Genomic DNA, 27,998 nt, shown 5'->3' on the forward strand with positions numbered 1-27,998 from the left:
GCCATGTCGGTACTTACATTGTCCAGAAACCGTTTTTTACGGTAATATAAGATTTTGTTGCCTGTAAAGACTGATATTTCCACAGGGCTCTTTGCTATTCGGGCAGAGCGAGAATATGTGATACAAGAAGACTTCATATGAAGGCTGTACGCAAAGTGAGCGACAACAAGAAGTTGGAGTCAAAGCATTGCCTTCGGTATTACACGCATGCGTCGTCGGGTGTCATATTTTGTTCATTATTTCCACAAGAAATAACAAGTTATGTATGTCAATCAAACAAAATGTACAAACTACTGACATATATAGTTGGTCGTGATTGCATGCTTGTTCCCTTGTTCAATATATAATACATTACCGATATTTACCAGCAAGTCTTAAAAAACAACTTATTTTACTAACCAATCTTTAAAAAGTATTCGTGATTCGGTAGTGTTTCTGGTTTTCCAGTAGTTAGAGTGAACTTCCTGTCGTACATCATTATACTATGTCATATTTACACAACAAAAAGATGACTAATTGTCTCTTGTATGTAGCAATGACATTTTAGTCAGAATATATATTTTCTTCCATTTCGTGCTGTCGCTATGCAGGGATTGTATACAATTTAGTTGAGCAGCTTTTGGTATTAGTTTTTCGAAAGCATATATAGGTAAGTGTTTGGTAAACAAAGTCGAGTATGTCGCAGAAAAGGTAAGGATTTTTTGTTAATGTTGCACAGACGGTTTTCTTTTTTAAATTGTCACCACTGCGCAGTTTATTTGCAGCTTCGACAGATAAGCCATAGGCATATATATAGTACGCGGTTGTAGTTCAATTAGTAGTCTATTCCAAATGACGATAGAGGAAACATCAAGACCGAGTGGCAATGCAATTGATGAGAGTTCCCCGCTGATTCAGCAGTTTGATGGCGTGTAAGAAACATTTACTTTTCTTAAAGAGAAACATTTGCAATACAGTATTTCAGCCTTTCTTCACTGGCATGTCCTTCCGTATTGTGATTGAAACTTCCCAGTTAAAATGTGAATGCTTAAGTTATCATTGTATATAGTAGGGTGGGGGAAGATGGGACACCTTTTATAGCACATAATATCTAGATATTCTGATCGTGTTTTAAACAATTAACAATGGTCTATGAGAGTCATGAGGACATAGTTTCATATTTCTTTAAGTGTTCTTTGTTTACTACTAAATGGGACGAGAAAATGGAGTTAAAAAGTGTCCCATCTTCCCCATCCTCCTGTATATATATATATAGTAGGGTGGGGGAAGATGGGGCACTTTGTCAGACAAGACTTTTTTTAATTTTCATTTTACGGACCCCTATTTAATGATAAGGAAAGTAAGGTTACATAATTATTCGACAGTATTATCACGAATTTATAAAACACCCGTCAAAGCTGATTACTGTTTTTAAATATTAAAAAAATGTAAAATAGAAACAGTGTACTTTGAACAGGTTAAACAATGCGAAATAGTAAGGTGCTATTTTTTAAAGTTCGCTAAATCACAGTAAAGCCAATGAATTTTTTTAGTTTGCGTGTGTGAACGATTAAACTAGTTTCATAGCTTCATAAAACAACCTTGAATATTTCGTACAGTTTGAATTTGTCTCATAAAACTAGTTTTAGTTTTGTAAATAAACACTGAGATATAAGCATGAAGAAAATAGGCAGGGGTCAATATGATTTTAATTTCAGATAAAACAACAAAAAAGTATCGGTTTAACGTTATGTATATGAAGTTTACATGACAAAGAAACTAGCACAGCCTGTTAAACTCGGTAGGTTAACTACAAGTTGCAGAATACTGCTAATGTAAATATATTTCAATTTAGAGTCCCATCTTCCCCCCCATTGTAGTTTTGTATATTTTCATTGCCAAACTTTGAAAGATTTGCTTTTAATTTAGTAATTTATACCTCAGGGGGTTTTCAACTATAACATAATGATATAATAAAAAGATAATATTTTAAAAATATATTCGAAATTTGGTCATTTGTACTTGGTGATAATTTATGAGAAGTGGCTTGTGCCAAACCCAGAGTAGTAATACCCAATTCGACAATTCGTAGCAAAAATAAAAACTTTATCAACAGTTATTCACAATTTTCTGTTATTACAAGTTCATATACATTTGTAGGATACAATATTTATCCAATGAAGTTCAAACATTACCCATTGTCGTTCAAACAATACCAATTGGTACGCAATAATATAATGTATAGGTAACATGTTAAAAACTATAGCAGTAGGGCAAGAAAATGAATGGTTAGACCTAATTTTCAAAGCGTACAATATTATTTCGTGTTATTTACGCATATTTATATTCATAAATAGACTTAATAATCAAAATTAACAATGATTTTAAACTGTCTCATCTTATCCTGTGTGTTTTTAAATTTGTAAACTTTCACTTGTTGTGCGGATAGTTAAATAACTCCTCGTGTGTTTTATTATATTTTATTAAATTGGTGTCAATTAATAAAGGAATGATAGTCCTAATTCGTGGTATTACCCCAAAATCGTGATCTATTTTGATTTTGGGAATATTTGGCAATATGTGCTTAACAGTCCCATCTTCCCCCATTGTACTATATGTATACTGTAACGGTCTATAACAAGCGTGTCCTAGATATATATATAAAAACATTATTTTTCCCCATAACCTTAAATTAAAACAAAAACGAAGAAAAACTATATAAAATGCCCTGGATTTATTGACTGCAATAGTAAACGACATCGCTTTGCGGCCCCGCGACTGTTGAAAGGAAGTGCATCAGCTCCCTAACCTTTACCGACATTCTCTATTATTTTTATTTCTGTGCATGTAAGTTAAAATTGTTTAAATGGCCGTTACATTAAAACGATTTTCATACTGTCACACTTAATCATTGCATCGATAAACTTATTTTAGTAGACAGACATCGAAACAGTTACACCCGATGAAAACAAAAATCTACAAAAGAAGATTTCTTATGATTTCCCTCACATGTCTTGGCGCATTAACTAGCGGAATTCAAAACGTGGTATATGCTGGTCTACCTTCAAGCGGGAGATTGTACTTTAAAGTGAGTAATGATCTCCCATTTTCTGTTGTAAATTGTAACACAATTCACAATTCCCTGTTGTAAGGCCTCACCACTGGTCTATGATCTGTTGACTAGTCTCTACTACTTCATGTTCGCTATTAGTGGAGTATTGTGTATTTGGGTAATCGAAAAAGTTGGAAATCGCATTTCGCATATCATCGCTTCAAGTACGTTTTATTTTGTATACTTCTCCGTATACTATAACATTTTTAATGTATGTTTGCCTTTATACACATATATAAATATTCTTAACCCCTATACTTCCTTGGGAGGTTTATTCTAAGAATGCCCGCATAAATATTTCCTGTTAAGGATTTCAAGCAACTCACCTAAATTTGCCTTTTTGTTTCAAAACATTTGCACTTCACTCTACTGTTTGTTGTAACCAAAAGGCATATGTATATATATATAGTAGGGTGGGGGAAGATGGGATACTTTGTCAGACGAGACTTTTTCTTAATTTTCTTTTTACGGATCCCCATTTAATGATAATCAGGAAAACAAGGTTACAGAATTATTCGACAGTATTATCACGACTTTATAAAACGCCCGTCAAAGCTGATTACTGTTTTTAAATATTAAAAATATATATATATATGTAAAATAGAAACAGTATACTTTGAACAGGTAAAAAATGCGGTATAGTAAGGTGCCATTTTTTAATGCTCGCTAAATCATAGAGAAGCCGAAGATTTTTTTTAGTTTCCGTGTGCGAACGATTAAACTAGTTTCATAGCTTCATAAAACAACCTTAAATATTCCGTATAGTTTGATTTTGTCTCTATAGTTTGATTTTTTTTTCGTATAGTTTGATTTTGTAAATGTATTTCAATTTAGAGTCCCATCTTCGCCCACATTGTAGTTTTGTATGTTTTCATTGCCAAAATTTGAAAGATTTGCTTTTAATTTGGTAATTTATACCAGTGCTCTTTAACCTTTTTTGGGTTGGTGAACCCTCAAAGTTGTTGCGACAAACTCATGCACCCCTGATTGCTTTAACGTAAAACTAATGACGTTTCGCAATTCCCAGTGATGCAAGATATAGAATTCATATAAAAAACTGTAGAAAAATGGCTAAATTTGGTAAAAATGTTCAAAACTGAGTATTATTACTGAAAATTGTTGAAGTTTGTGATGCACCCTTGTATACACTTTTGTACTGGTGCACCCCTGGCATATTTTGATGCCCCCTAGGGTGCACCGTGCACACCGGTTGAAGAGCACTGATTTATACCTCAGGGGGTTTTCAACTATAAGATACTGATATAATAAAAAGATAATATTTTTAAAATATATTCGAAATTTGGTCATTTGCACTTGGTGATAATTTATGAGAAGTGGCTTGTGCCAAAAACAGAGTAGTAATACCCAATTTGTAGCAAAAATAAAAAAACTTTATGAATAGTTATTACCAATTTTCTGTTATTACTAGTTCATATACATTTGTAGGATACAACATTTATCCATTGAGTTCGAACATTACCCATTGTCGTTCAAACAATACCAATTGTTATGCAATAATATAATGTATATAGGTAACATGTTAAAAACTATAGCAGTAGGGCAAGAAAAAGAATGTTTAGACCTGATTTTCAAAGCGTACAGTATTATTTCGTGTTATTTACGTATACAGTATTCCTATTTTCAAGTTTGTAAAATTTCACCTGTTGTGCGGATCGCTAAATAACTCCTCGTGTGCTTTATTATATTTTATTAAGTTGGTGTCAATTAATAAAGGAATGATAGTATCAATTCGTGGTATTACCCAAAAACCGGCATCTATTTTGATTTTGAAAATATTTGGCAATATGTGCTTAAGTGTCCCATTTTCCCCACATTGTACTATATATGTATAGTATTAACCTTTCTAGCGTTTATTTTTCTTGGATCCTTGGTTGCTGTTGTGGCATGCCTCAATCGAAATTTTCTTGGAGTGGCAATTTTTGCTCAAGTACTGAATGGCATAGCACAGGTAAATAACAAATGTTGCTGGTCAAATATTTTATAACATTAAAAACTTTGGTTTATATCATGACAAAAAAAACGACGAGAAGATAATTAACTGGCGCACCCTATCGCGTCGTTGGCTGAAAAAATCTGGCTGCTGGATGGCGCTTTTTAGTAACTCTAGGGGTGTTTTGAGTACTTTGTTTCAGTTGTGTCTTGCAGAATGGCATATTTGCATCTATACCCAAAACTGCTAGGTACTACTATGGCACAGAAGCAACTTTGTAGACTGGCTAACTTAAACACTTGCTTAATTTATTCTAAAATACTATTTTTTTAGGTATTCGTGCTATCCCTTCCGCCAAAGATCGCAGGAACGTGGTTTGACAGCAACCAGATATCTACTGCGACCTCGATGACTGTGTTCTCATATGAAGTAAGTTGTTTCGTATTCTTAATATCCAACATATATAGCTTACTTAAAATGACCATATACTGCCATATATTAATATCACCAATACATTTCTGCAGGCTGGGAATGGACTTTCTTTATTACTTCCTCCGTACATTGTACCAGTATCCGCCAGCGACACAAATCTCTTGAAAACTCGAATGCTTTACATATTCGGATTCATTGCAGCACTGGCATTTGTTTCCTTTACTCTAATTATCATATGTGAGATCAAAATAATTCCTATTTTTCTTACTGTTTACTATATAGTGCCGTGGTTTTTTTTTAATATTTAAAAATAGTAATCAGCTTTGACGGGCGTTTTATAAAGTCGTGATAATACTGTCGAATAATTCTGTAACCTTGTTTTCCTGATTATCATTAAATGGGGATCCGTAAAAACAAAATTAAAAAAAGATCTCGTCTGACTAAGTTTCCCATCTTCCCCCACCCTATACGACATAATAGGTTGGACAAGTGGCGTTTTAAAGTTTTTACCTATTTAAAGTATTATTATTCATTGAAAATACTTTTGCATGACAGTTTTTGAAGAGAAGCCTCCATTACCACCGAGCACATCTGCGGTTGTAGCTTCAATCACCGAAGAAAAACCTTTAATTGATTCTTTAAAAACAGTTTTATCGAACTCCAACTTTGTTCGGTTCATCTTTACATTCGGTCAGTTGATATAAAACTAACTAAAATGTTAACTAACTTAAAAACAACGTGGGTATTGTTTTTTGGGTTTAGTATAAAAAAAACGTATAGTTTGCTATTTATTTTTAATATTGTATAGGGATATTTTTTTACATTTTTGGTTGAAAATGACCGGTAATCTTTTCACTTTGCTTTTACACAGCCATAAACTACGGTGCATTCTCTGCAATAATGACCGTGATCGCTCCCCAGACATTGAAAGCAGATGGTTCTGTAAGTATGACATTCTAGGCTATGCACTGTATTGTGACCCTATACTGTATAAGTATATATCACGTAAACTTTATATAGTAGAGTGGAGGAATATGGGACACAGCCACATATTGCCTAATATTTCCAAATTAAAATACTGTTTTGTTGATACCACGGATTAGTAATAACCTTCCTTTATTAATTGAAAACAATTCAAAAAAATTGTAGGGTGGGGAAACATGGGATACTTTGTCAGACGATGCGTTTTTTAATTTTTTTTTACGGACCCTTATTTAATGATATTCAGGAAAACAATGTTACTGAATTATTTGATAGGAATATCCCGACTTTATAAAACGGGCGTGAAAAAAAATGAGATGTATACATGAGGAAAATAGGCAGGGGTCAATATGACTTTAATTTAAGAAAAGAACAAAAAAATATCGGTTTACCGTTATATATACGCAAAGTATACACTGCAAAGAAACCAACAAAGTCGGTTAAATTCGGTAGGTAAACTACAAGTTGCAGAATACTGCTAATGTAAATATATTTTAACTTTGAGTCCCATCTTCCCATACATTGTAGTTTTGTATGTTTTTAATGGCAAACTTTGAAAAAGATTTGCTTTTAATTTAATAAATTATAGCTCAAAGGTTATTTAAACATAAGATAATATAATAACCAGATAATATTTTGAAAATATACTCGAAATTCAGTCATTCACTTTTCATGCTGGGAAGTGGCTTGTGTGAAAAACTGTGTATATATAGCAATCAAAGACCATAGAAATCATTTCTATGGTCTTTGATAGCAATACCCAATTTGTAGCAAAAATGTAAACTTATTGATAGTTGTTATCAATATTCTGCTTTTTACAAGTTTATATGCTATCCTACTATATACTTTTAGGACAGCATATTTGTATTGATTTTATTCCTAATTTAAGGCCTATTCACCCCTGTATGTTTTTCTTATGTCCAAACCTCAGTTTTGTCTCACAAAACTGAGACTAAATTTTATTTGATATAGGGTAAATACATTAAGCCGCATGTAATAGTTAGGCCTATTTTACCAAACTAAGATATTAGATTAATAATTTAAACTCTCGATGTACAAAAAAACAAAATTTCGGCAGTTTTAGTATGATTTAGCCAGCAATCAAAATTAGGATTTTTCTATTTTTATCATTATAGTATTTTTTGTCCATTGAGAAAAATGTTGTATAGTAGGGCAGCGGAAGATGAGACACCTTTCATTTTATTTTCTTGTCCCAAAACATACATTTTTTCTATACTTACTGTGTTATTTTGGACACAAATTGCAGTTGAATTTGTCTTTAACGTAACAATGAGTTGGTCTACTTGGTATTTCTATGGCTCTGGTTATAAAGAGCAAATTAAGACGCTACACCTCGAGCCCAGAGTTTATACGATTTAATACTGCTACCATTGTGGACATGTGTGTTTACTATATATGAGTTGTCTAAAATGACACCAATAGGTTACAAAAAATGAAAAGTTAATTATCACAAACTTTCTTACGTCTAACCATAGATACCTAAACATATGTTTAGGTATCCATGGTCTAACTCTCAAACGGGAACATGTGTGTAAAACAGAACACTCATGATATGGATAAATTAGTTGCATTCATTCATTCATACTTCTATACAGAAACTGACAGATAAAACTGCTGGACAGATCGCCGCCACCATGGCGCTTTCAGGGATTGCAGGACCTATAATTTTTGGCGTATGGCTGGACAAAACAAAAAAGTTCTTGTAAATATGATTAACAGTATAGTTACATTTTTTGTCCTTATGGAGCGGGAGTACATGTATTAAGTGTAGTTCTATTACTAAATGTACAACATACGATCTTACATAACCTCTGTTCCTTTACGTGTAATTAAATACATAACAGATGCACTTCCTCATTTGCTTACGGAATGGCACTTGTTTCGACGGCTGCATACACAGTTGTAGTTTATAGTTCCGTTGAATGGCCACTTTGGATCACAACGATTGTTTTCGGGCAAGTTACACCAAACATGATAAGACTGCATGCTTTAATTGTTTATCGGTTTCTGTCTTTTTTTAAATTTTGATACAAAGCTAAAATTAAATAGTTAGTAGGAAAGATTGGCTTCTTTAAAATCTGTTATAAATTTTACAGGATAGCTTTTACTTCGTATATGAACATTGGGATGGAAATCGCATCTGAACTTACATTTCCTGAACCAGCAAGCACTTCAACCAGTCTAATATATTCCCTCGGTGGGGTAAGAGACTTTTAAATAAGTTATAAAAGAAGAGTCATTCTACTGTTATAGTCATCCACTATTATATGTATCATATATAGGGTGGGGGAAGACTCTGGATAGGCCGTACCCAATTAATAGTCGAACACACATCACAGTGTTTGTTTGACAGTATTCTCCAACACAGTGCGCGGCAAATAAGGCTGTAACTGTTTTCAAGTATTAAAATTCGCTGTTGAACGATTACAATATTTCGTATTGGATTATTAATTCAGCATCGTAGTTAAATAAAGTAGGCCGAAATATTTAGTATGCTATGATTTTGTCTCATACAATTAGTTTTGTAGGAAAACCTGTGGTATGTATATGAGAAAAATATAGACATGGTAAATATGTTTTAATAAAGCGATAAGGTCGGTAAAAAATACTGTTTTAAAATTATTTATTCAAACTTTACATGACAAAGAAAGTAGCACAGCCCGTTTATTACGGTGAAGTAACCACAAGTTGCAGACCACGGTACTGTTATAAAAAAATGTCCCATCTTACCCCACTTTGTAATTGCTTAGGTTTTTATAGTCAAACCTTTGCCACTGTATCTTTCCAGGTTTTTTGTCTAATTGAGATGGAAGTTGCAAGAGCAATTATGGACGCTGGGAATATCCTTGGTTCTAATATTTTTCTTACAATGATGCTTTTGGTCGGATTTATAACAACGCGTAAGTTCGACATACAACGAGCATGCAATGTGTTATTGATAGGTGCTTTAATTTTAAGAAAAAAATGCTTTTTCGGCAGTTACTATAAACGGTGAAATGAAACGGTACAAGGCCAGCACAGAGGTGGTGGACGATTCATGATGGTTTTATATGCAGTTTATTTATTTATTTCGCATCTTATGCTTCCGTGATACATCTTTTGCAATATTAATACTGATTGGTTTTGTTTGAAAATATGAGGTGTGAGTTACGTTTCCCGTAGCGTTTCCGCTGTTTTCGTTATTGAGTACAATACCCCACTATATATGTATAAGCTTGTTTTTAAATATTTTGCAAGCCCCTGGTACCGGCCAGTCCTATTGGGTTTCAGCTTAAGTGCCTCATTATCACGTGACCGATGACGTCAAAACGCTGGGAGCAGTTCATCCACAGCAGGGTCCATCACACTTTTGCTGGAAAGAAGTTTACTGAGCTTCAATCGATCGCGTTTCACCTTGTAACAATAAACCCACGGAACGTCCCTATCACGGTCACGACATATCAGTCCATTTGTCACCGCTATCTCGGTGAGTTCATCGCCCAGAGGTGTGACGTGGTAAATCGATGGCCTTGGGGTTGACCCAATGGAAGAGCCCGTTTCATCGACGGTCTTGTCCAATGATTCTAGCTTCATTGGATGCAAGGGAGCACCACTACCCGAAGAACTAATCCTTGTTCTCGATTTGGTGTCTGGTCCCGCATGCACAACGTCAGGGGATAGTTCGAGCTGGTTTTCGGATGATATCTGTTGATAAAATACATATCAAGACATGCGAATAGTGTATTAGGTAAGCCACACAGCAAATAAAGCACATTTTAAGTCTGTGATAGTGTGAAAACATCCGAAGCTTATAAACTCATTTTTATGTCATACAGTAGGATGGGGGACACCTTCAGCACATAATATCCAAATGAGCTGACCGTGTTTTAAACAGTTAACAACGGTCTATGAAAGTCGTGACAACATGGTTTTATAACTGTTTGAGTGGTATTTGTTTACTACCAATTGGGACAAGAAAATAAAACAAAAAGGTGTCCCATATTCCCCCGCCCTACTAAATCTACTAAAATTTCCAACATCAGCTTTTTAACAACTGTTATAAAGGATTCATCGACTCGTCAGTCAGTATTGTATTATTATGTAGGCCACATCAAGTATGGTTACCTGTAGGATCAACACAGGTTTTAACAAAGGTTTTATACAAGCCCTCGCTGGCACACAAAGATATATTGTATAACGAAAGTGGGCAAGAGAATTGTCTATAATTGTTTTCTCGCTTGTTGTGAAACAAAGAACATAAGAATTCGTTCGCTTTAAAAGTGAGGTGTAATCTTACAGATATTTGCGTTGGGCGTATTTAGGTAATATGAGCCTCATTTATTATCTATAGTGTACCAACGTGGTCTATATTTGCTGATTAGTACTTTAAAAATCGATGGGGTGTTTTGCCAAAAACTTTACAGTTAATTTTGTTTCCTATACTTACTTCTCGCCTCACACCATACTTTTTTGAATTCCCTCCTCGCAGTAATCTAGGTGTTGCTGGTAAACCTTGTCCCCTTAGTATTTCCAACCTTGACATTTCCGGACCATTGTCGCTTGAAAGTCTCCTCGGAGAACGTCGTGAAGAAAATGCGTTGTTGAATCTGTGTACAGATATATTGTCAAAAGCTTTGAAAATATTCCTTTTGTATTTAAGCGGTTTTCTCTCATAATGTTTATAACAATTGAGATTAACAGTTCGTATACTTTTTATGGTTTTAATATATAAGATAATACATATGTCACGATTAATTTAGTTCGTTCTATTAATATTATAGCAAAATTGTTGTTGCCCCTGTACCTTGCTGAAACGATCTTTAAATCCTCGTCACTAGCAGCATGATCTGCAGCTACAGGATTGCTCATAACTCCTTGATATTGAGCTTGTGCTTGAAACACGCTTGCATCAAAGCCGACCACTTTGGCGAGTAACTTCCGACTGCTTTTTAATTTTTCCTATGCAACAATTTATGTTTACCATTCCAATTAACTGTGAAGGTTTTCTTAGTAAACCTCAATTGTATCTTGTATATAGCATGTGACACTTAGTACCTAAAAGTCAGAGTTCAAGAAGAGTTGGAGAGTTTATTTCTCACCTGGGCGCTTGGAAGGAATGTCATGTTAGTTGGCGCTGGTGCAGATCTAGGTTGTCTGTTCGTGCTGCAAGGAATTGCATGAGCTGATAGGTCTTGGACATGGGAAGAATCTTTCACCAAAACAGACCTCGATTTTAATTGACTCGCCCTCGGTCGGGCGTGGGACATTGTTGCTGGTCTGCTAGGTATGTTTTCGTGCATCTGAAGTAAAAAGATCGTATTTCATATATCGTAATATAGATTAAAAATAATGCAAACGATATACCTCTCCAACAAGCAGTGGTTTGCTGCTTATTTCTGCGCTTCCTGGAAAAGGCGATTGGATTTCCGGATGTAGCACAGCGCTCTGTCTACTAACTGGTGTTGATTTACCTCGAAACACCATGCTTACTTTTTGATAAACCGTTTACTGTCGTCTACTTCCAAATGGAAGCCAATGCAAAATTTCGTCAGCGTAGAAAGTTTAACACGCAGCCCCATCTAGCGAACGCCATAGAAAATTTAACTGAAATCGTGTCTCATTTTGAACAAATGCGTCGGGCGCAAGTTTACCTCTTTGACGTCAGAATATATCTTTCAATATTGAATATAGTAGAGTAGGGGCAGATAGGACACCTTTAACACACAATATCTAAATATCCTGATTGTGTTTTAAACAATTAGCAACGGTCTTTGGGAGTCGTGCGGATACGGTTTTATAATTCTTTGTTAACCACCAAATAGGACAATCAAATAAAACGAAAAGTGTCTCGTCTTTCCCCGCTCTACTATATTTATCAAAAATATATTTTTTTTTTCACGAACACGAAAATTCCGCCAACATTCCTTTCTCCTGCAGTTTATTCCTGACACGAAAATTTATTCTATTCTGTACCTGTGTCGGACGTCTTCTCTCAGACATTTTTTATGGAACTCTTTTGAGAACCTTGTACAGGGATCAGAAAAGAAAAAAAATCGTTTTAAGCTATACTCTTTCACGTTTTATTGGTTTAGTTCGTAACTCGCAATTGTTTGTTTATTAGTTTCTTTCACTACAGGAAAATTTACAAAAATAAGTGTATTTAAAAATCTGGCTCAATTGCGATTATATGTCTCAGGGTGTAATACAAGTATTAAAATACAGCTTTCGTTTTAAACTTTTAAATTAATTTTTAATTCGTTGCTAATTACGCGGTTTATAGAAGCATGGTACAATCAAGTGTAACTTGTATTATAATATCTTCTATTTATTGTCCTCATATTAACTATTATTATATCGTAAAAAAATTGAGTGCTGATGGAATGTGTGTTACAAACCTTAAATATTCGATGCGAACACGAAATAAATGCGAAGAAAAAAAAACGAACACCTGTTTTCAATATACTTTGTATTTTTTCTTATACTGATTAAGGCAATAAAGCGCTGGTCATATTTGTACATTATAGTCTTTGCATAAACAACACACGAGCATTGCACCATTTACCACTCTTGTCAACACAGCGGTGCAATTTTGGCCAAACTTTGTTCAAATTTAAAACGCCAAATTATTAAGTTTAAAAAATAGAATTACAAGTACGATATTTAGACGTGACGTCCTACCAGCTACGCCCAGTAGGCAATGACGTCACTGTACATGGTTGCGAAGTTATGACATCATCATATCATTGTTCGTATCATGTAGTTAAGGATTCCACCATGTTTGAAATATGAAAGTTCAACATCGGTGTCGAACCGAACTTTGCAGTTGATTTTCTTTCCACAGTTTGTCTGGAGTTTGAATTTAAAAACAAATTATAAAAAATCTTTAACACTGTTACTACTTACAACATGAACAACCTATATACAGTTGGGTTGGGGGAGATGGGACACCTTTTCATTCTATTTTCCGTCGCATTTGGTAGTAAACAAAGAACATTCAAATAACTATAAAACCGTGTTCTCACGACTTCCACAGACCGTTGTTAATTGTTCAAAACATGATCACGGAGGAAATTATGTGCTAAATATGTTCCTTTTCCCTCACCCTACAGCATATACTATAACAGTGTTGAAAAGTAGCATAATTATTTTTTTATTTGTTTTAAACAAACGTTTAAATACACAACGAGGCACCGACTTCTAAATGAGCAACAAAGCAGTTACTAAATAGAATAATTTGGATATGAAATTTACTTTTAAAAAAGCCACAATTTTGCACGCGTTACTCACGACAACGTCAATGTCCATCCCGGGTTCGATTTCGTCGGGTAAGTTCACGGTGAATTTCTCCTTACCAGTAAGCTTGTACGAGTCAGCGTTCTCACCTTGTTGAAACTGCAGAGGTACGATTCCCATCCCGATGAGGTTTGAACGATGAATACGTTCATATGATTCGGCCAGAACTGCTCGTACACCCTGTGGTTAAATGTGTGATAAGTGGAAATAATCATGTAATTATGACACTACACTTGTCTGCACTGCATGCTGTTTGTATCCCAGCTATTTAATGCTGAATGTTTAAACTGGTCAAAAAAGTTGAGAGATTTTTTTACAAACACAATTAACATAAATCACGAATTTACTATAAAGATGTTATTTTTTCTATTTTCTATTTATCAAAATTATATAATATAAAAAACATGGCACACACTATTAAATATTTCTACATTTTTCGCTGTTACCCATACAGCTCTATTAATATACTTGTCATTAAACACAAACACATACCAGCATCCATGGTCCCTTAGCTGCCCAATCCCTGCTTGAACCACTCCCATAATCCTTACCAGCAACAATTATCAACTGAGTTCCATCATCTTTGTATTTCATTGCTACATCAAACACATCCATCTGTGGTGAGATTTAAACGATTCCATTTTAGAGTAGGTAGGATTTTGTACATACTACACACAGTAGCATTAAATAAGTTATCATTAGATTGAAGCAATTAAAAACAGGGTAAATTTAAGATATTAGCTTTAGTTAGTCTGTAAAGTCGGATTTAAAAAAATCATAAGAATAAACTTAAAAAGCGAAACATGTAAAAAAGGAAGAAATAATTTCAGTAAAATTGAGGTTTATTTGATTTACAACCAAATAAACCCCACCTACAACACAAAATCCAACCATCAATAACATATAAATATGAAACACATCTTCATGACTCACCTCTTCTCCTGTAGGGATGTAGATGGTCTTGGGAGCCTCGTGTCCAACGAGTTTATTCTTCAATCTGATGTTGGCGAATGTTCCTCGAGCCATCACTGCATCGTTGCCACGACGACTTCCATAAGAGTTGAAATTCCGAGGTTTTAATCTAAAACAGTTGGGGACATTTTTAGAGAAATAAATTTTCAACATGATTTTTAAATGTGTTTGTAGGTTTTTAAATGTGTTTGTTTGAATTCAATGCAATAAATGAATCAGCCGTATCAGCGTAGTTGTTTTATATGAAAGATTCTATAAATAAAATGATCAGTTGTTTAGTTTTAATATAAGAAACAAAATTGACCATAATTAATGACAATATAAAATTAGTATTGGCAAGTAACATCATATTACAACTACTATTTATCAGTTGCTATTTATGCATTTCTATTCATATGAACCATAAAAGTGTGTGTGTGACCTTTCATTAATAAAACAATAAACATTTTACAGAATAAAGATTTAACTCTCTATCCCCTTCACAACATGGCATATTCGACTCAATAAAGATAATTCATTTTGCACCAAATGCCAAGGGAGTTAACAGCTATTGAATAGAAGTTCAAGTTTAACCCCGAACTTTCCACCTACCCCCTCCCAACCAAATATCGGGCGGCTGGGCAACTTCTGCTGATGGATCCAGCAGGTGAAATGTGATCCGTTGTTACACTGTCACCGAGGAAAAGAAGAGCGTGAGCATCTTCAATCTTCTGGAAGGACTGTAACTCCTTCGTCTGTTTTAAATTAAAAAGAAGTTAAAGCAGAATAAAAAAACAAAAACTAACAAGTATTAGTTCCAACTTTTTGTTTTAAAGACAAAGTTCATTTTTATTTTAAAGACAAAATTGTAGGGTACAAAACATAAACCCCACTCTAACTACATTGTATGTAAATTCTGAAAACTAAAATTCTACATTATATAGTGCCTAAAGAAATGTTTTTGTATAGTTGGTCAAAAACTCTAACAATATAGTAAGTGACAACACAACTTATCATTTGTGCTCACCATGCCTTTGAAGAAAGGTGGAGATTGTACATATGTGGAATCAGGATTCCATGGATACAAAGTACTTGATGGGGCTTCCAATGACCTCCATTGTTCATTCCCATCCTATTATGGTGATAAATTGAAATTTGGTTCAACTAAAAGTGATTTGTTTTTATTAAATTTATAAGATGTGCGTAGTTTATAATAACCAACGCATAACTTTTGACTAACCCAAATGTTTTTTTACTGAAAAAAGTGCTTTGTTACTCAAATATTATTAAAGTAAACAGTAAAAATATGTTGGATATTTAGCAAAGATACCTATTTGAAACAATCAACTCGTCAAACATTGCAAACTTACATTGTTTAATTTTATTAAAATTGACGAAGACTATATTGGTTAAAAAAGCAGAAAAATAATAGTTAATAAAACAATCCATGGCCAAATTTCATTTTTTAGTTATTTTTAAACATATACGTAAAAATATACTTCATTAATGAAACACAAAAACAAAAAAATCAATTCCAACATACTTGAATTTTGGCGTAAACTTCTTTGAACATATTCGGTAAAACAGATTTTTTTTCTGTTTCTTGAATATCAGATCTAGATGGCCAAATATCGCGCAGATAAACCGATTTGCCATTTGTTCCAGTACCTGGTTACATGCATTAGATGAACGGTTACTTGATACCAATATTTATATTCTGCTGATGTTGCTACCAGGCATAATATTTACCAAGAAATTATTTTCTGCCATAAAAGTGAATATTTTATGTCTATGCATGGCAGAAGAAACATTCATTTAAATAAAATCTGTTTTATTTTTTAGATTAGAAGTTCTTGGAAACTCTTTATTATGATGGAGATTTACTAGAAAGAATTAGTACAATAAAAAGTTGCACATAGAAAATAGTTTTAGAGGTAAATTACATTAGTATAATTATGTACATTAATTTAAAAAATACATACATATATTCTACAAAAAAAATAATTAAACAAATTAATAACAACCATATTTTAATACTAACAATCTGTCTTAAAAATTAGAAAAAGCCAATTACATAAAACAAGTAAAAGTAAAAATACAGAAGAATTCCTAATATGAACAACATGAACTCACCAATCGGATCTTTTTCAAAATCAATGAGAACAGTTCCAGCCAAGGCATAAGCCACAACAAGCATGGGTGATGCAAGATAGTTTGCACGAGTGGAGGAATGAATGCGACCTTCAAAGTTACGGTTGCCCGACAGCACACCGCATGCTACTAAGTCACCCTAAATAAAAAGATTTCTTAAAAAACAGCTTCTTGCAAATGTTTTTTGCAGTATTATAAAAGTGATTTTCAAACTATGGTTGGTAAGATTTATAAAGTAGGTGTGTGAGATAAACTGTTGAACGAAATCACTATTTATTTCCTGAGCAAATATTGGATTGCAGGATTTGCAGGTAATAACTACTAGGTATCATATAAATGCCAAATAGGGTTTAAAACATAGATGAATCAAATGACTACGAAAAGTTATTTAATATTTGACTTACATCGGCAATTGCTTTATCCACAGGTTCAGGCAGCGGGCCACTGTTTCCTATACAAGTCATACAACCATATCCAACTATGTCAAACCTGTTTAATACACAATATGTTAGATTTGTAACAGGTTCCGGTGTGTCATTACTCAATATTGCTTCATATTTATCTTTACACTTGAGACATCACATGATAAACATGACAAGAGTTATTCCTATTAAATAGCATGTTATGTATATGTACAAGCATTGTCTATTGTAGTATAACAATTAGACATGTAGCTGAACTATTACACTATTTAATTTGTTTTCTTTAAGTAAGGGACCATCCTAGTTTTTATTCCACAAATGATTTACAAAATAACATTCTTAACTTGGTGAGAAAAATAACATTCTTTTAAATATTGCAGCAAAAAAATCTCACCCAAGTTTCTCAAGAAAGGAAAGGACTCCACTATCTTTGAGGTAATATGTGACCACACCACTACCAGGAGATAAGCTGGTCTTTATATAGGATGGCACGGATAAGCCAGCTTGCACTGCATTTCTTGCCAGCATACCTATGTGTAGAATGATTGTATTAAAATGATTTTTTTGAACTTAATAAAATCTAATGCATTATATAATGTAGAATTCATTTTACAACCATGGTCAATCTGTGTAAAGAGTTACTGTTAAACCAATCTCAAAACAAGCTTTATACGTTTTTACAAACAACACAAAGTGTAGTTGTACAGATTCCAACATAATATTGCGATGTAGGTTTGGAATAGAGATTACAAATTGAAAACCAGATGTTTATATACAACAATCATATGACCTGCACCCAACATAACAGTTGGGTTGCTTGTGTTTGTGCATGAAGTGATAGCGGCAATAACAACACTTCCATGTTGGAGACTATATTCCTTTCCTTCATATGAGAAATTAACGGATGATGATAATTTCTCATCTGGAATCCCGAACCCTTTGAAACCCACCTGTGTGTAAATACAAAGAAATACAAGTTTGTTTTTTAACTTTTTGAAAAAATTGTTTTAAATATAATAGCAAAGACCATTGTAATTCTGAACCATACAATCTATCTTGCTGCAAATGTGCAAAAACAAATGGTTAAGCAAACACACGGCACCGTGGCATAGTGGTTAGCGTACCTGCCTATAACCCGGAGGTAATGGGTTCAAGGCTCGACGCTGCTACCATTGTGGATGTATGTGTCCTTGGGCAGGATACTTAACGACAATTGCTCCAACCCAGTGGTTACTAATGGGTTGTCCAAATTATCAGCCATACATAAAATGAAAAAATCCCCCCAAAAAATAATCACCCACAAAGTAACATACATGGTAACTCATAAGCTGGCACGTGGTGTTAAACCCGTGTGATAACGACTCCGGCCACGCGAGGATAAAATAAGTTACATTCATTCATTAAAACAAAACCAAGTATCGAAGACTGCATATAAAACAAACATAGTCAGTCGGTAATTTTTGTGAGTAAAAACATTTTAGAATATACTTACTTTGCTAGTGAGGCACTGAGTAAAGTCAGTCTTCATATGAACGACAGCGACACGATCGTGTGGTCGTTTTGGACCACTTAGTGAAGGAACAATACTTCCCAGATCCAACTCAGCTACCTTTGGTTGTGGGTAATGTGATATAAGATATGTGTTGCCTTATTACACAAATTTAACTTTTTGCATTTGTTTATAACAGAAAGAACCAGTAACGATAAAGTGTCTTTGCTTGTTGGTAACACACTGACACATTTGTATCATAAATTGTAAAATTTTATACATAAATATGTACTTTTTATTTTTGTCTTAATACATGTCTAGATAAATATATTTTGACAATTGTAATTTCATACATAGTGACAACCAGAAATTACAAATAAAAAAATTATGAAATATATTTTTCATTGTACGGACAAACCTCTGAAAAATGTGGGTCTTGGTTTTCATTGGAATAATCTCGGAACAAACCAACTGCTTTCAAATACGTTTCTACTCGTTTAATTTTCTGTTTGTCCCGTGCTGTAAAATACAATTCATGTAATACAATGGATGTGAAATACTTGAAGATATATTAACTATTATTTTCTGCATGTAAATAATGAATGGTGTATAGTGCCTCGTGGTACCACAGTTAGGTAACATCATGTCAGAGTTAGAAAAAATGCAAAATTACAAAAAAAATGTTGTCGCAAAGTATAAATGTGGTGTAGGCAAAATTAGGTGCTTAAACATAAGAATACATATATCATTACTACACCACACGGATCTACACTTAGTAATTCACCAGTTTGAGTAAGGTAATCCAAACTCTGACTGTCGACAGGAAAGAAGCCAACAGTAGCTCCGTACTCCGGACACATATTCGATATCGTGGCTCTGTCTGCGATGGACAACGATGCAACACCTGGTCCAAAAAATTCCACAAATTTTCCAACAACACCCATTTGACGAAGGTTCTGCAGAGATAAAGAATAATTTTTGGATTTTCCACGGGAAAATGCACAGCAAGCTCCGTAATTGTAAATTACATAACAAAATGAAAGCCTAGCATTTAACATCACTAGACATCTATTAACTTAGCTTGCCTGTTTCAATGATAATAGCACTCAAAACAGAAAAAAAAGTTTTAGCAGTGTAGTTTAAAAAGGAATTAAAACATTTCGTAGTTTTTATAAAAATGCTTTGAAGATACCTTAGTTATAGTCAGTACAACGTCAGTGCTTGTAGCAAGAGGGTTGATGACACCCGTCAACTTGTAACCAACAACTTTGGGTAGAACCATTGAGATTGCTTGGCCTAACATTACCGCTTCCGCTTCTATACCACCAACACCTGCCACAAACTACAAATTGAACTCTGATGAAGGAAATGAAGGGAAATTATGTGGTTTTGCTGCAAAATGGGTTGCATACAGATGTAGTTTGAAATCACAAATGTATTGCCAACACTTTTGTAATAGTTAAGGATGGTAGTAAATAGTAATATAGTAGGGTGGGGGAAGATGGGACACCTTTTTATTCTATTTTCTCGTCCCATATAGTAGTTAATGAAGATTATTCTAAAAATTATAAAACCGTATCTTCACGGTTTCCATAGATCGTTGTTAATTGTTTAAAACACTATCAGGATATTTAAATATTATGCGTTAAAGGTTTCCCATCTTACTCCACAGTACTATATAAACAATGCTGCATCAAGACATACCAACATTATAATAAAATACAATAATTTATAAAACTAATTTTGAAAACTAAATATATTAAATATAGTTTGTAGAATAAACCTCACCCCATCCAAGCACACCAAGTCCGTTAATCATTGTGGTGTGCGAATCTGTACCCACTAAACTATCCGGATATAACCATTCATTCTCATCAAACACAACTCTTGATAAATACTCAAGATTCACTTGATGCACAATTCCCGATCCTGGAGGAACAATCAACATGTTCTGGAACGCTCGTGCTCCCCACTAGAGGGTAGTAAAGAGTTGTTCAATTCAAATTTAAAAAAAAAAAAAATGTAAATTTCACTTTAAAATTGTTACAGCATAATAAATATTCTTAATATACCTTTAAAAATAAAAATCGTTCATTATTTCGTTCAAACTCTTTTTCCAAGTTCTTCTTAACAGAATCTTCACTAGGTGACAATTTTTTTAAGAAATATTATATATATGTATATTAAAGTTAAAAAGGAAATATTTGCCCATTAATAATTTGAAAATGTGATAATGTGTCTGGTTTGAGAGGTTAAAGCTGTGGGGTTCGTTGTAAAAATTTCATGGCTTACACAAATATAGACACAAGGTCACACAAACCAAGATTAAATAGTTTGATTAGTGACAGGTTAAGCAAATATACCATGTACAAAGTCCAACAGATCAGTCATGTTAATTATGTTGAAATATACCCGTATTTCAACATTGAGACAGTACAACTCTTCAGGGTAACACTCTAAGTGAGACACAGCTCAGTAACTACTATAAAACAGCTTATGTTGGATGTTGTTATAATGGTTGTTTACAAACTACCTACCTTCTGTTAAAATCAACCTGTACTGAATGATCAATGACTAGATCGACAGGGCACACAGGGTTGATTTTTTCCGGGTTGCCTCCCAATGACTTCACAGCATCTCTCATAGCAGCGAAATCTACAACAGCTGGAACACCACTGCAAACAATTTACACGGTATTACACCATTTCCATTTGAACTTGCGTAAAAAAAAAAAGGGTTTTCAGGAAGAGTTGAAAATATAACCCAAATGTAACAGAAAACATACATTACCAAATGTACAAACAGATGCATTTTAATATAGAAAATATTCAAAAGAAATAAAGAAATGAAATAAATATATGGTATAGATGATAGATCTAATCATTATGTAATTTTCATTACCTAATCAACAAAATATCTGTTATAAAAATTGAAAAAAGTAAAAACTTGGTAAAGTTAAAACTATGAAAATACTTTTAAAAATTAAATTGTCAAATTAATCTCACGTAAAATCTTGTAGCACAACCCGCGCAGGTTTGAATCTTATTTCAACTCCTTCCTGTGATGTTTTCTTCCATTGCGCAACATTTTCAATGTCAGCTGCGTTGATTTGGAAACCATCACAGTTACGAACCACAGATTCAAGCAGTACCCTTATAGAGAAGGGAAGTTGATCTAAACAAAAAGAAAGTTAAATAGAACATTGCATGGTAAAGACTACTAAGCAAGTTAAATATTTTACACACAATTTATTATTAAAAAACCCTGACCTTTTGTCTCGATTTGCTCAATGTTGTTGATAAACAAAGTATGTTTGTGTTCAAACTAATTAATTATATACAAGCAAGAGCATAAAATTCAAGTGCAACCACACTCAAAATAAATAGCCTTTGCCATAAAAATCCGGCACAGGACTCCTTGAATAAAAAGTATTATAAAATATTAGAACAGAAAACTTACCAAACTGATCTGGAGTGGTAACTTTAGTGATGTCAATAAACTTGAAGTTCTTTCCATCGATGGATAATGTACTCAAGAACTGTTCTGTTGAGCTGCTGACTAAGTATATATATAATATATAACATTATAGGTTATGTTATGTACCATAGGCGCTGAATGCGGGCCTGCAAGGCCTGCGCGCAGGCCCTCACAAATACCAGGGTACTCCCGCAGGCCCTGGAATTTTAATGCGTGCGTCATGTTTATTGCCTTTCTTATGCAAACTTATAGATCATAATCGCGCAGATAATACTAGAATAACTCGATAGGATCATTGATATTTCCATTAAAATAATAAAAATCCAGCGTTTATAAATGTTCCAGACCGCAGTTCTAACGGAGACGTCAGTCAAGGTACGTTTCGGTTGCCTGGCAACTTATCGTGCGATAAAAGCATTTGTGTCTGTGACGTAACAACATTCGGTTCTTGGTAGTTTCAGAATTTTTACAAGGTTAAAATAAATTCGGCTCAATGTTTGGTTTAATAAATATTTCAACATGTCCAGTAAACGCATTTCAAGTACCCCACCGGATTTTCAATAGAATTATCCCGCCGTCCAAAATTGCTGTCACAATAAAACATCATATACTTATATCGCAGTTTAATCTAGTTTCGACGTCATGTATAAGAGATTGTCATGTTGCCAGAACCAAAAAAGGGGTCGGTCTAAAACCTGTCGTCATAATTAAATACTGCGTTATCAGGATCGTTTATCAGTATCGGCGTATCGTAAAGCCTACAGTTGTTAATACATTCTTGAAGTAATAAAGTCGATCTTTACCAAAGTTTTCCTCAGCCACGCATAATCCTTTGTTACGATATAGTGACGATTCACACTTTGATTATTTGCGTCATAATAGCATTTAATGGGTCGATTATTGACGTCACAATGCCAATTGACGCGTTCATTATCAGCATTCCAGGAGATAACAATCTGAATGTTCTACGAATCTACGTTCACGGTGGAGACTGTTTTAACCCAAATTCATGTGAACACATGCGTTAGTTTTCTACTTAAAACAGATTGCAACGAAATACATAGCTAGCGCCATTATATACAATTTCCCTCTGTTGTACCGCGACCGTATCAGAACTAAATAACATTTAATACTATAGTGACAAAAGGTCTGTATTAAACACAATTTAAAATTAACTGTCTTATCATTTAAATCTTTTTTGCATGGCGGATGGCGTTGGCACAAAACTTTCGTGATGTTATATTTATATTGGATGGCGTCTCAGTATTTTAGGCTCGTTGTCTAATAGCGATCGGCGGAAATTACTTTATTTCTTTTATTTTAAAACTGCACGGACGATTCTATAGCTTGAAATATAACTTAAAAGACACAAACTGTTTGCCAACAGGGCATTTTGTTGTTGTTGTTGGTGGCTAAAATATTATTGGTACTATGACGCAAATATTTGGCATACCCTGGCATTTTAAAAGTTCTCCGCCTATGGTTATGTACACCAAGGTGATCCTAGAATACAGATATTCTAGCGGCCATTTTCGATACCTTCTACTGGTGCCACCAACCTAAAATTTGGACACTGTACTAACTAGACCCCAGCGGTACCGATTCTGAAATCAAAAATTTAAAATTCGAAAAAATATTAATTATGAATATTAATATTCGTCATAAAAACATATTTATAAATTTTTCGCACGCACCAGCTTTGAATATGTTGTAGCGCTACTTAATAGCTACAAAATGAAACATTTTTTTCTTCAAAAAAATGGGGGCTTGGGTATGAAATATTAAAAAGTATGACCATAACTTGAATCATATAAATATTAAATTTTCAATTTTTTTTGCAAAAATATAACTTACGCATACATCTATGTTGGTCACTAACATATCATTCCCATTAAAAAAATAATTAATTTTAATTTTTTTTAAATTATGAATATTAATATTCGTCATAAAAACATATTTATATAATTTTCGCACGCACCAGCTTGGAATATGTTATAGCGCTACGTTTTAGCTACAAAATGAAACATTAATTTTTTCAAAAAAATGGGGGCTTGGGTTCAGAATACAGACAAGTATGAGTCAAATATCTCAAATCATATGAATATTAAATTTTCTAAAAATATTCGCGAAAATATAACTCACGCATACATCTGTGTAGGTCACTAACATATCATTCCCATTAAAAAAATAATTAATTTAATTTTTTTTTTAATTATGAATATTAATATTCGTCATAAAAACATATTTATAGAATTTTCGCACGCACCAGCTTGGAATATGTTATAGCGCTACGTAATACCTACAAAATGAAGGATTAATTTTTTCAAAAAAATGGGGGCTTGGGTTCAGAATACAGACAAGTATGAGTCAAATATCTCAAATCATATGAATATTAAATTTTCTAAAAATATTCGCGAAAATATAACTCACGCATACATCTATGTAGGTCACTAACATATCATTCCCATTAAAAAAATAATTAATTTAAATTTTTTTTTAATTATGAATATTAATATTCGTCATAAAAACATATTTATATAATTTTCGCACGCACCAGCTTGGAATATGTTATAGCGCTACGTTTTAGCTACAAAATGAAACATTAGTTTCTTCAAAAAAATGGGGGCTTGGGTTCAGAATACAGACAAGTATGAGTCATAACTATAATTCCTTGTTCATATATTTTATTTGCACGAACGCTAAAATTATACGCGCATAAATCGACGTAAATGTCATTCACAAAAATAAATAAATGCGGAAAAGTTTATGTACTGCACCACGGTTCTTTTTATACAAGTTTTATTCACCAAAACACCCAAAGATTTTTCAATATGGCTATTAACATACGTCATAAAAGCATAGTAATACCATCTTGTTTCAAATTAAAATCGGAAATCTAATAGTTCCACTAAATAACTAAAAAGTAAAACATTAATTTCCTTAACTTGGTGCGGGGATGGGTGTCAAATATTGTGAAGAATATTCGTATAACTTATGTCACTTTACCGTTTATTGACTTTTTTTTATTCAAACTTAAAAAACAAAAGTTGTTTTTGTAACTAAACATTTGTTTTGCAATAACATGTTGTTGTTGTTGTTCTAAGTGCAAGACATGGCTCCGTTTTGACTGCGTTGCTGAGGAAATACCTAGTGAGGCTAAACGTATCGGCGTTAAATGGTTTTGTATCAATTGTTCTGAATAATTTGTTTACTGCCTAACTATGTGTTTTCAGTTATATTCTACAGGTATCCGACGATGATCAACGAACAGGCAACGAGGAGATCACTAAATCTTTGGTCACTATTTCCCACATTTTACTCTTCTATTAATTCTGCATCGTACTTCTATTAATTCTGCATCGTATTAAAGAATAAACCCTAATCTTAGAGGCTTCAAGAACAAAAAACCTTTTGTATTAATTGAAACAAATAAATTAAATTCTCGATGTTTCTATACTTACGTACGGATAGGATAAAGTAAATGGTGCGGCAGTCGAAGACTTTATTTAAATTCAAAGCATCACATTTGAATGTACGTATTTACTGTTTATTATATTATTTTTTATTATATGTATAATTTTTGCGTTCGTGCAAATAAAATATATGAACAAGGAATTATAGTTATGACTCATACTTGTCTGTATTCTGAACCCAAGCCCCCATTTTTTTGAAGAAATGAAAGTTTCATTTTGCAGCTAATACGTAGCGCTATAACATATTCGAAGCTGGTTAGTGCGAAAATTCTATAAATATGTTTTTATGACGAATATTAATATTCACAATTAAAAAAAAAATAAAATTAATTATTTTTTTAATGGGAATGATATGTTAGTGACCTACATAGATATGTGCGTAAGTTATATTTTCGCAAAAAAAATCGAAAATTTGATATTTATATGATTTGAGTTATGACCATACTTGTTTGTATTCTGAACCCAAGCCCCCATTTTTTTGAAGAAATTAATTTTTCATTTTGTAGCTAATACGTAGCGCTATAAATATTCCAAGATGGTGCGTGCGAAAATTCTATAAATATGTTTTTATGACGAATATTAATATTCATAATTAAAAAAAAATTAAAATTAATTATTTTTTTAATTGGAAAAATATGTTAGTGACCTACACAGATGTATGCGTGAGTTATATTTTCGCGAATATTTTTAGAAAATTTAATATTCATATGATTTGAGATATTTGACTCATACTTGTCTGTATTCTGAACCCAAGCCCCCATTTTTTTGAAAAAATTAATGTTTCATTTTGTAGCTAAAACGTAGCGCTATAACATATTCCAAGATGGTGCGTGCGAAAATTCTATAAATATGTTTTTATGACGAATATTAATATTCATAATTAAAAAAAAATTAAAATTAATTATTTTTTTAATTGGAAAAATATGTTAGTGACCTACACAGATGTATGCGTGAGTTATATTTTCGCGAATATTTTTAGAAAATTTAATATTCATATGATTTGAGATATTTGACTCATACTTGTCTGTATTCTGAACCCAAGCCCCTATTTTTTTGAAAAAATTAATGTTTTATTTTGTAGCTAAAACGTAGCGCTATAACATATTCCAAGATGGTGCGTGCGAAAATTCTATAAATATGTTTTTATGACGAATATTAATATTCATAATTAAAAAAAAATTAAAATTAATTATTTTTTTAATGGGAAAAATATGTTAGTGACCTACACAGATGTATGCGTGAGTTATATTTTCGCGAATATTTTTAGAAAATTTAATATTCATATGATTTGAGATATTTGACTCATACTTGTCTGTATTCTGAACCCAAGCCCCCATTTTTTTGAAAAAATTAATGTTTCATTTTGTAGCTAAAACGTAGCGCTATAACATATTCCAAGCTGGTGCGTGCGAAAATTATATAAATATGTTTTTATGACGAATATTAATATTCATAATTTAAAAAAAATTAAAATTAATTATTTTTTTAATGGGAATGATATGTTAGTGACCTACATAGATGTATGCGTAAGTTATATTTTTGCAAAAAAAATTGAAAAATTAATATTTATATGATTCAAGTTATGGTCATACTTTTTAATATTTCATACCCAAGCCCCCATTTTTTTGAAGAAAAAAATGTTTCATTTTGTAGCTATTAAGTAGCGCTACAACATATTCAAAGCTGGTGCGTGCGAAAAATTTATAAATATGTTTTTATGACGAATATTAATATTCATAATTAATATTTTTTCGAATTTTAAATTTTTGATTTCAGAATCGGTACCGCTGGGGTCTAGTTAGTACAGTGTCCAAATTTTAGGTTGGTGGCACCAGTAGAAGGTATCGAAAATGGCCGCTAGAATATCTGTATTCTAGGATCACCTTGGTGTTATGTACTATGTAGTTTAAGTTACAAATATGAGTTTAAACATTTCTAAATAAGACTTTATAATTCTGCTATATTAGCCAGTAGATTAAACATATTGTATACACACGATACCAAGTCAGCAACACAATAAAAGATTACCTGGACCCATGAGTGATGTTTCAATCTCCAAGTCCTGTTTAATTTATTAAAAACCCTAATTCGGTAATATAATGAAACAAAAAGTCAAAAGCCTAGCCTGGTAAATTATCGAATGATCATTAAGTAAGTACGACAGTACGTGACAAGAAAGAGGAAGTGTGTTTGCAGTAGTCCCTAAAGAAATTCGATACAGCTATCAATACTACACATATAGCGCCCTAAGAGCATGATACTACGGTTTCATGACGTCGTTCGACCA

At 33.1% G+C, this 27,998-nt stretch overlaps 3 protein-coding genes across 4 annotated transcripts; 1 reads left to right on the top strand and 2 right to left on the bottom strand.

Annotated features, from left to right (window-relative positions):
• The first annotated feature begins 35 nt into the window (after positions 1–35).
• On the top strand, positions 36–9,900 carry LOC149738471 (choline/ethanolamine transporter flvcr2a-like). Of its 2 annotated transcripts, XM_089874740.1 has the most exons (13): positions 37–911; positions 2,914–3,067; positions 3,132–3,255; positions 4,960–5,060; positions 5,376–5,471; positions 5,567–5,711; positions 6,030–6,164; positions 6,346–6,416; positions 8,072–8,178; positions 8,321–8,431; positions 8,573–8,678; positions 9,265–9,376; positions 9,456–9,900. In XM_089874740.1, exons 1-13 carry the CDS (start codon positions 832–834, stop codon positions 9,515–9,517), a joined length of 1,404 nt encoding a protein of 467 aa, XP_089730866.1. In that variant the 5' UTR covers positions 37–831; the 3' UTR covers positions 9,518–9,900. The 2 variants fall into 2 exon arrangements, with proteins under 2 accessions (XP_089730867.1, XP_089730866.1); XM_089874741.1 differs by lacking the exon at positions 8,321–8,431 and having other exon boundaries at positions 36–911.
• On the bottom strand, positions 9,407–11,955 carry LOC149738472 (uncharacterized). Its single transcript, XM_089874746.1, has 5 exons — positions 11,820–11,955; positions 11,555–11,755; positions 11,260–11,414; positions 10,903–11,062; positions 9,407–10,160 (listed from the first exon to the last, which is right to left on the bottom strand). The coding sequence occupies exons 1-5, from the start codon at positions 11,937–11,939 to the stop codon at positions 9,780–9,782; spliced, it is 1,017 nt and encodes a 338-aa protein (XP_089730872.1). The 5' UTR covers positions 11,940–11,955; the 3' UTR covers positions 9,407–9,779.
• A 949-nt stretch (positions 11,956–12,904) lies between these two features.
• On the bottom strand, positions 12,905–27,900 carry LOC149738473 (cytoplasmic aconitate hydratase-like). The gene is made up of 21 exons (XM_089874738.1): positions 27,740–27,900; positions 22,221–22,319; positions 21,767–21,935; positions 21,299–21,436; positions 20,834–20,903; positions 20,550–20,733; positions 19,954–20,093; positions 19,546–19,717; positions 19,180–19,280; positions 18,765–18,881; positions 18,063–18,222; positions 17,667–17,802; positions 17,255–17,339; positions 16,833–16,989; positions 16,243–16,367; positions 15,727–15,831; positions 15,312–15,454; positions 14,682–14,829; positions 14,241–14,363; positions 13,743–13,928; positions 12,905–13,301 (listed from the first exon to the last, which is right to left on the bottom strand). The coding sequence occupies exons 1-21, from the start codon at positions 27,747–27,749 to the stop codon at positions 13,191–13,193; spliced, it is 2,679 nt and encodes an 892-aa protein (XP_089730864.1). The 5' UTR covers positions 27,750–27,900; the 3' UTR covers positions 12,905–13,190.
• Positions 27,901–27,998: the final 98 nt, after the last annotated feature.

This window comes from Ciona robusta, chromosome 3, assembly GCF_009617815.1.
Source record: "Ciona robusta chromosome 3, ASM961781v2".
NCBI classification, from domain to species: domain Eukaryota; kingdom Metazoa; phylum Chordata; class Ascidiacea; order Phlebobranchia; family Cionidae; genus Ciona; species Ciona robusta.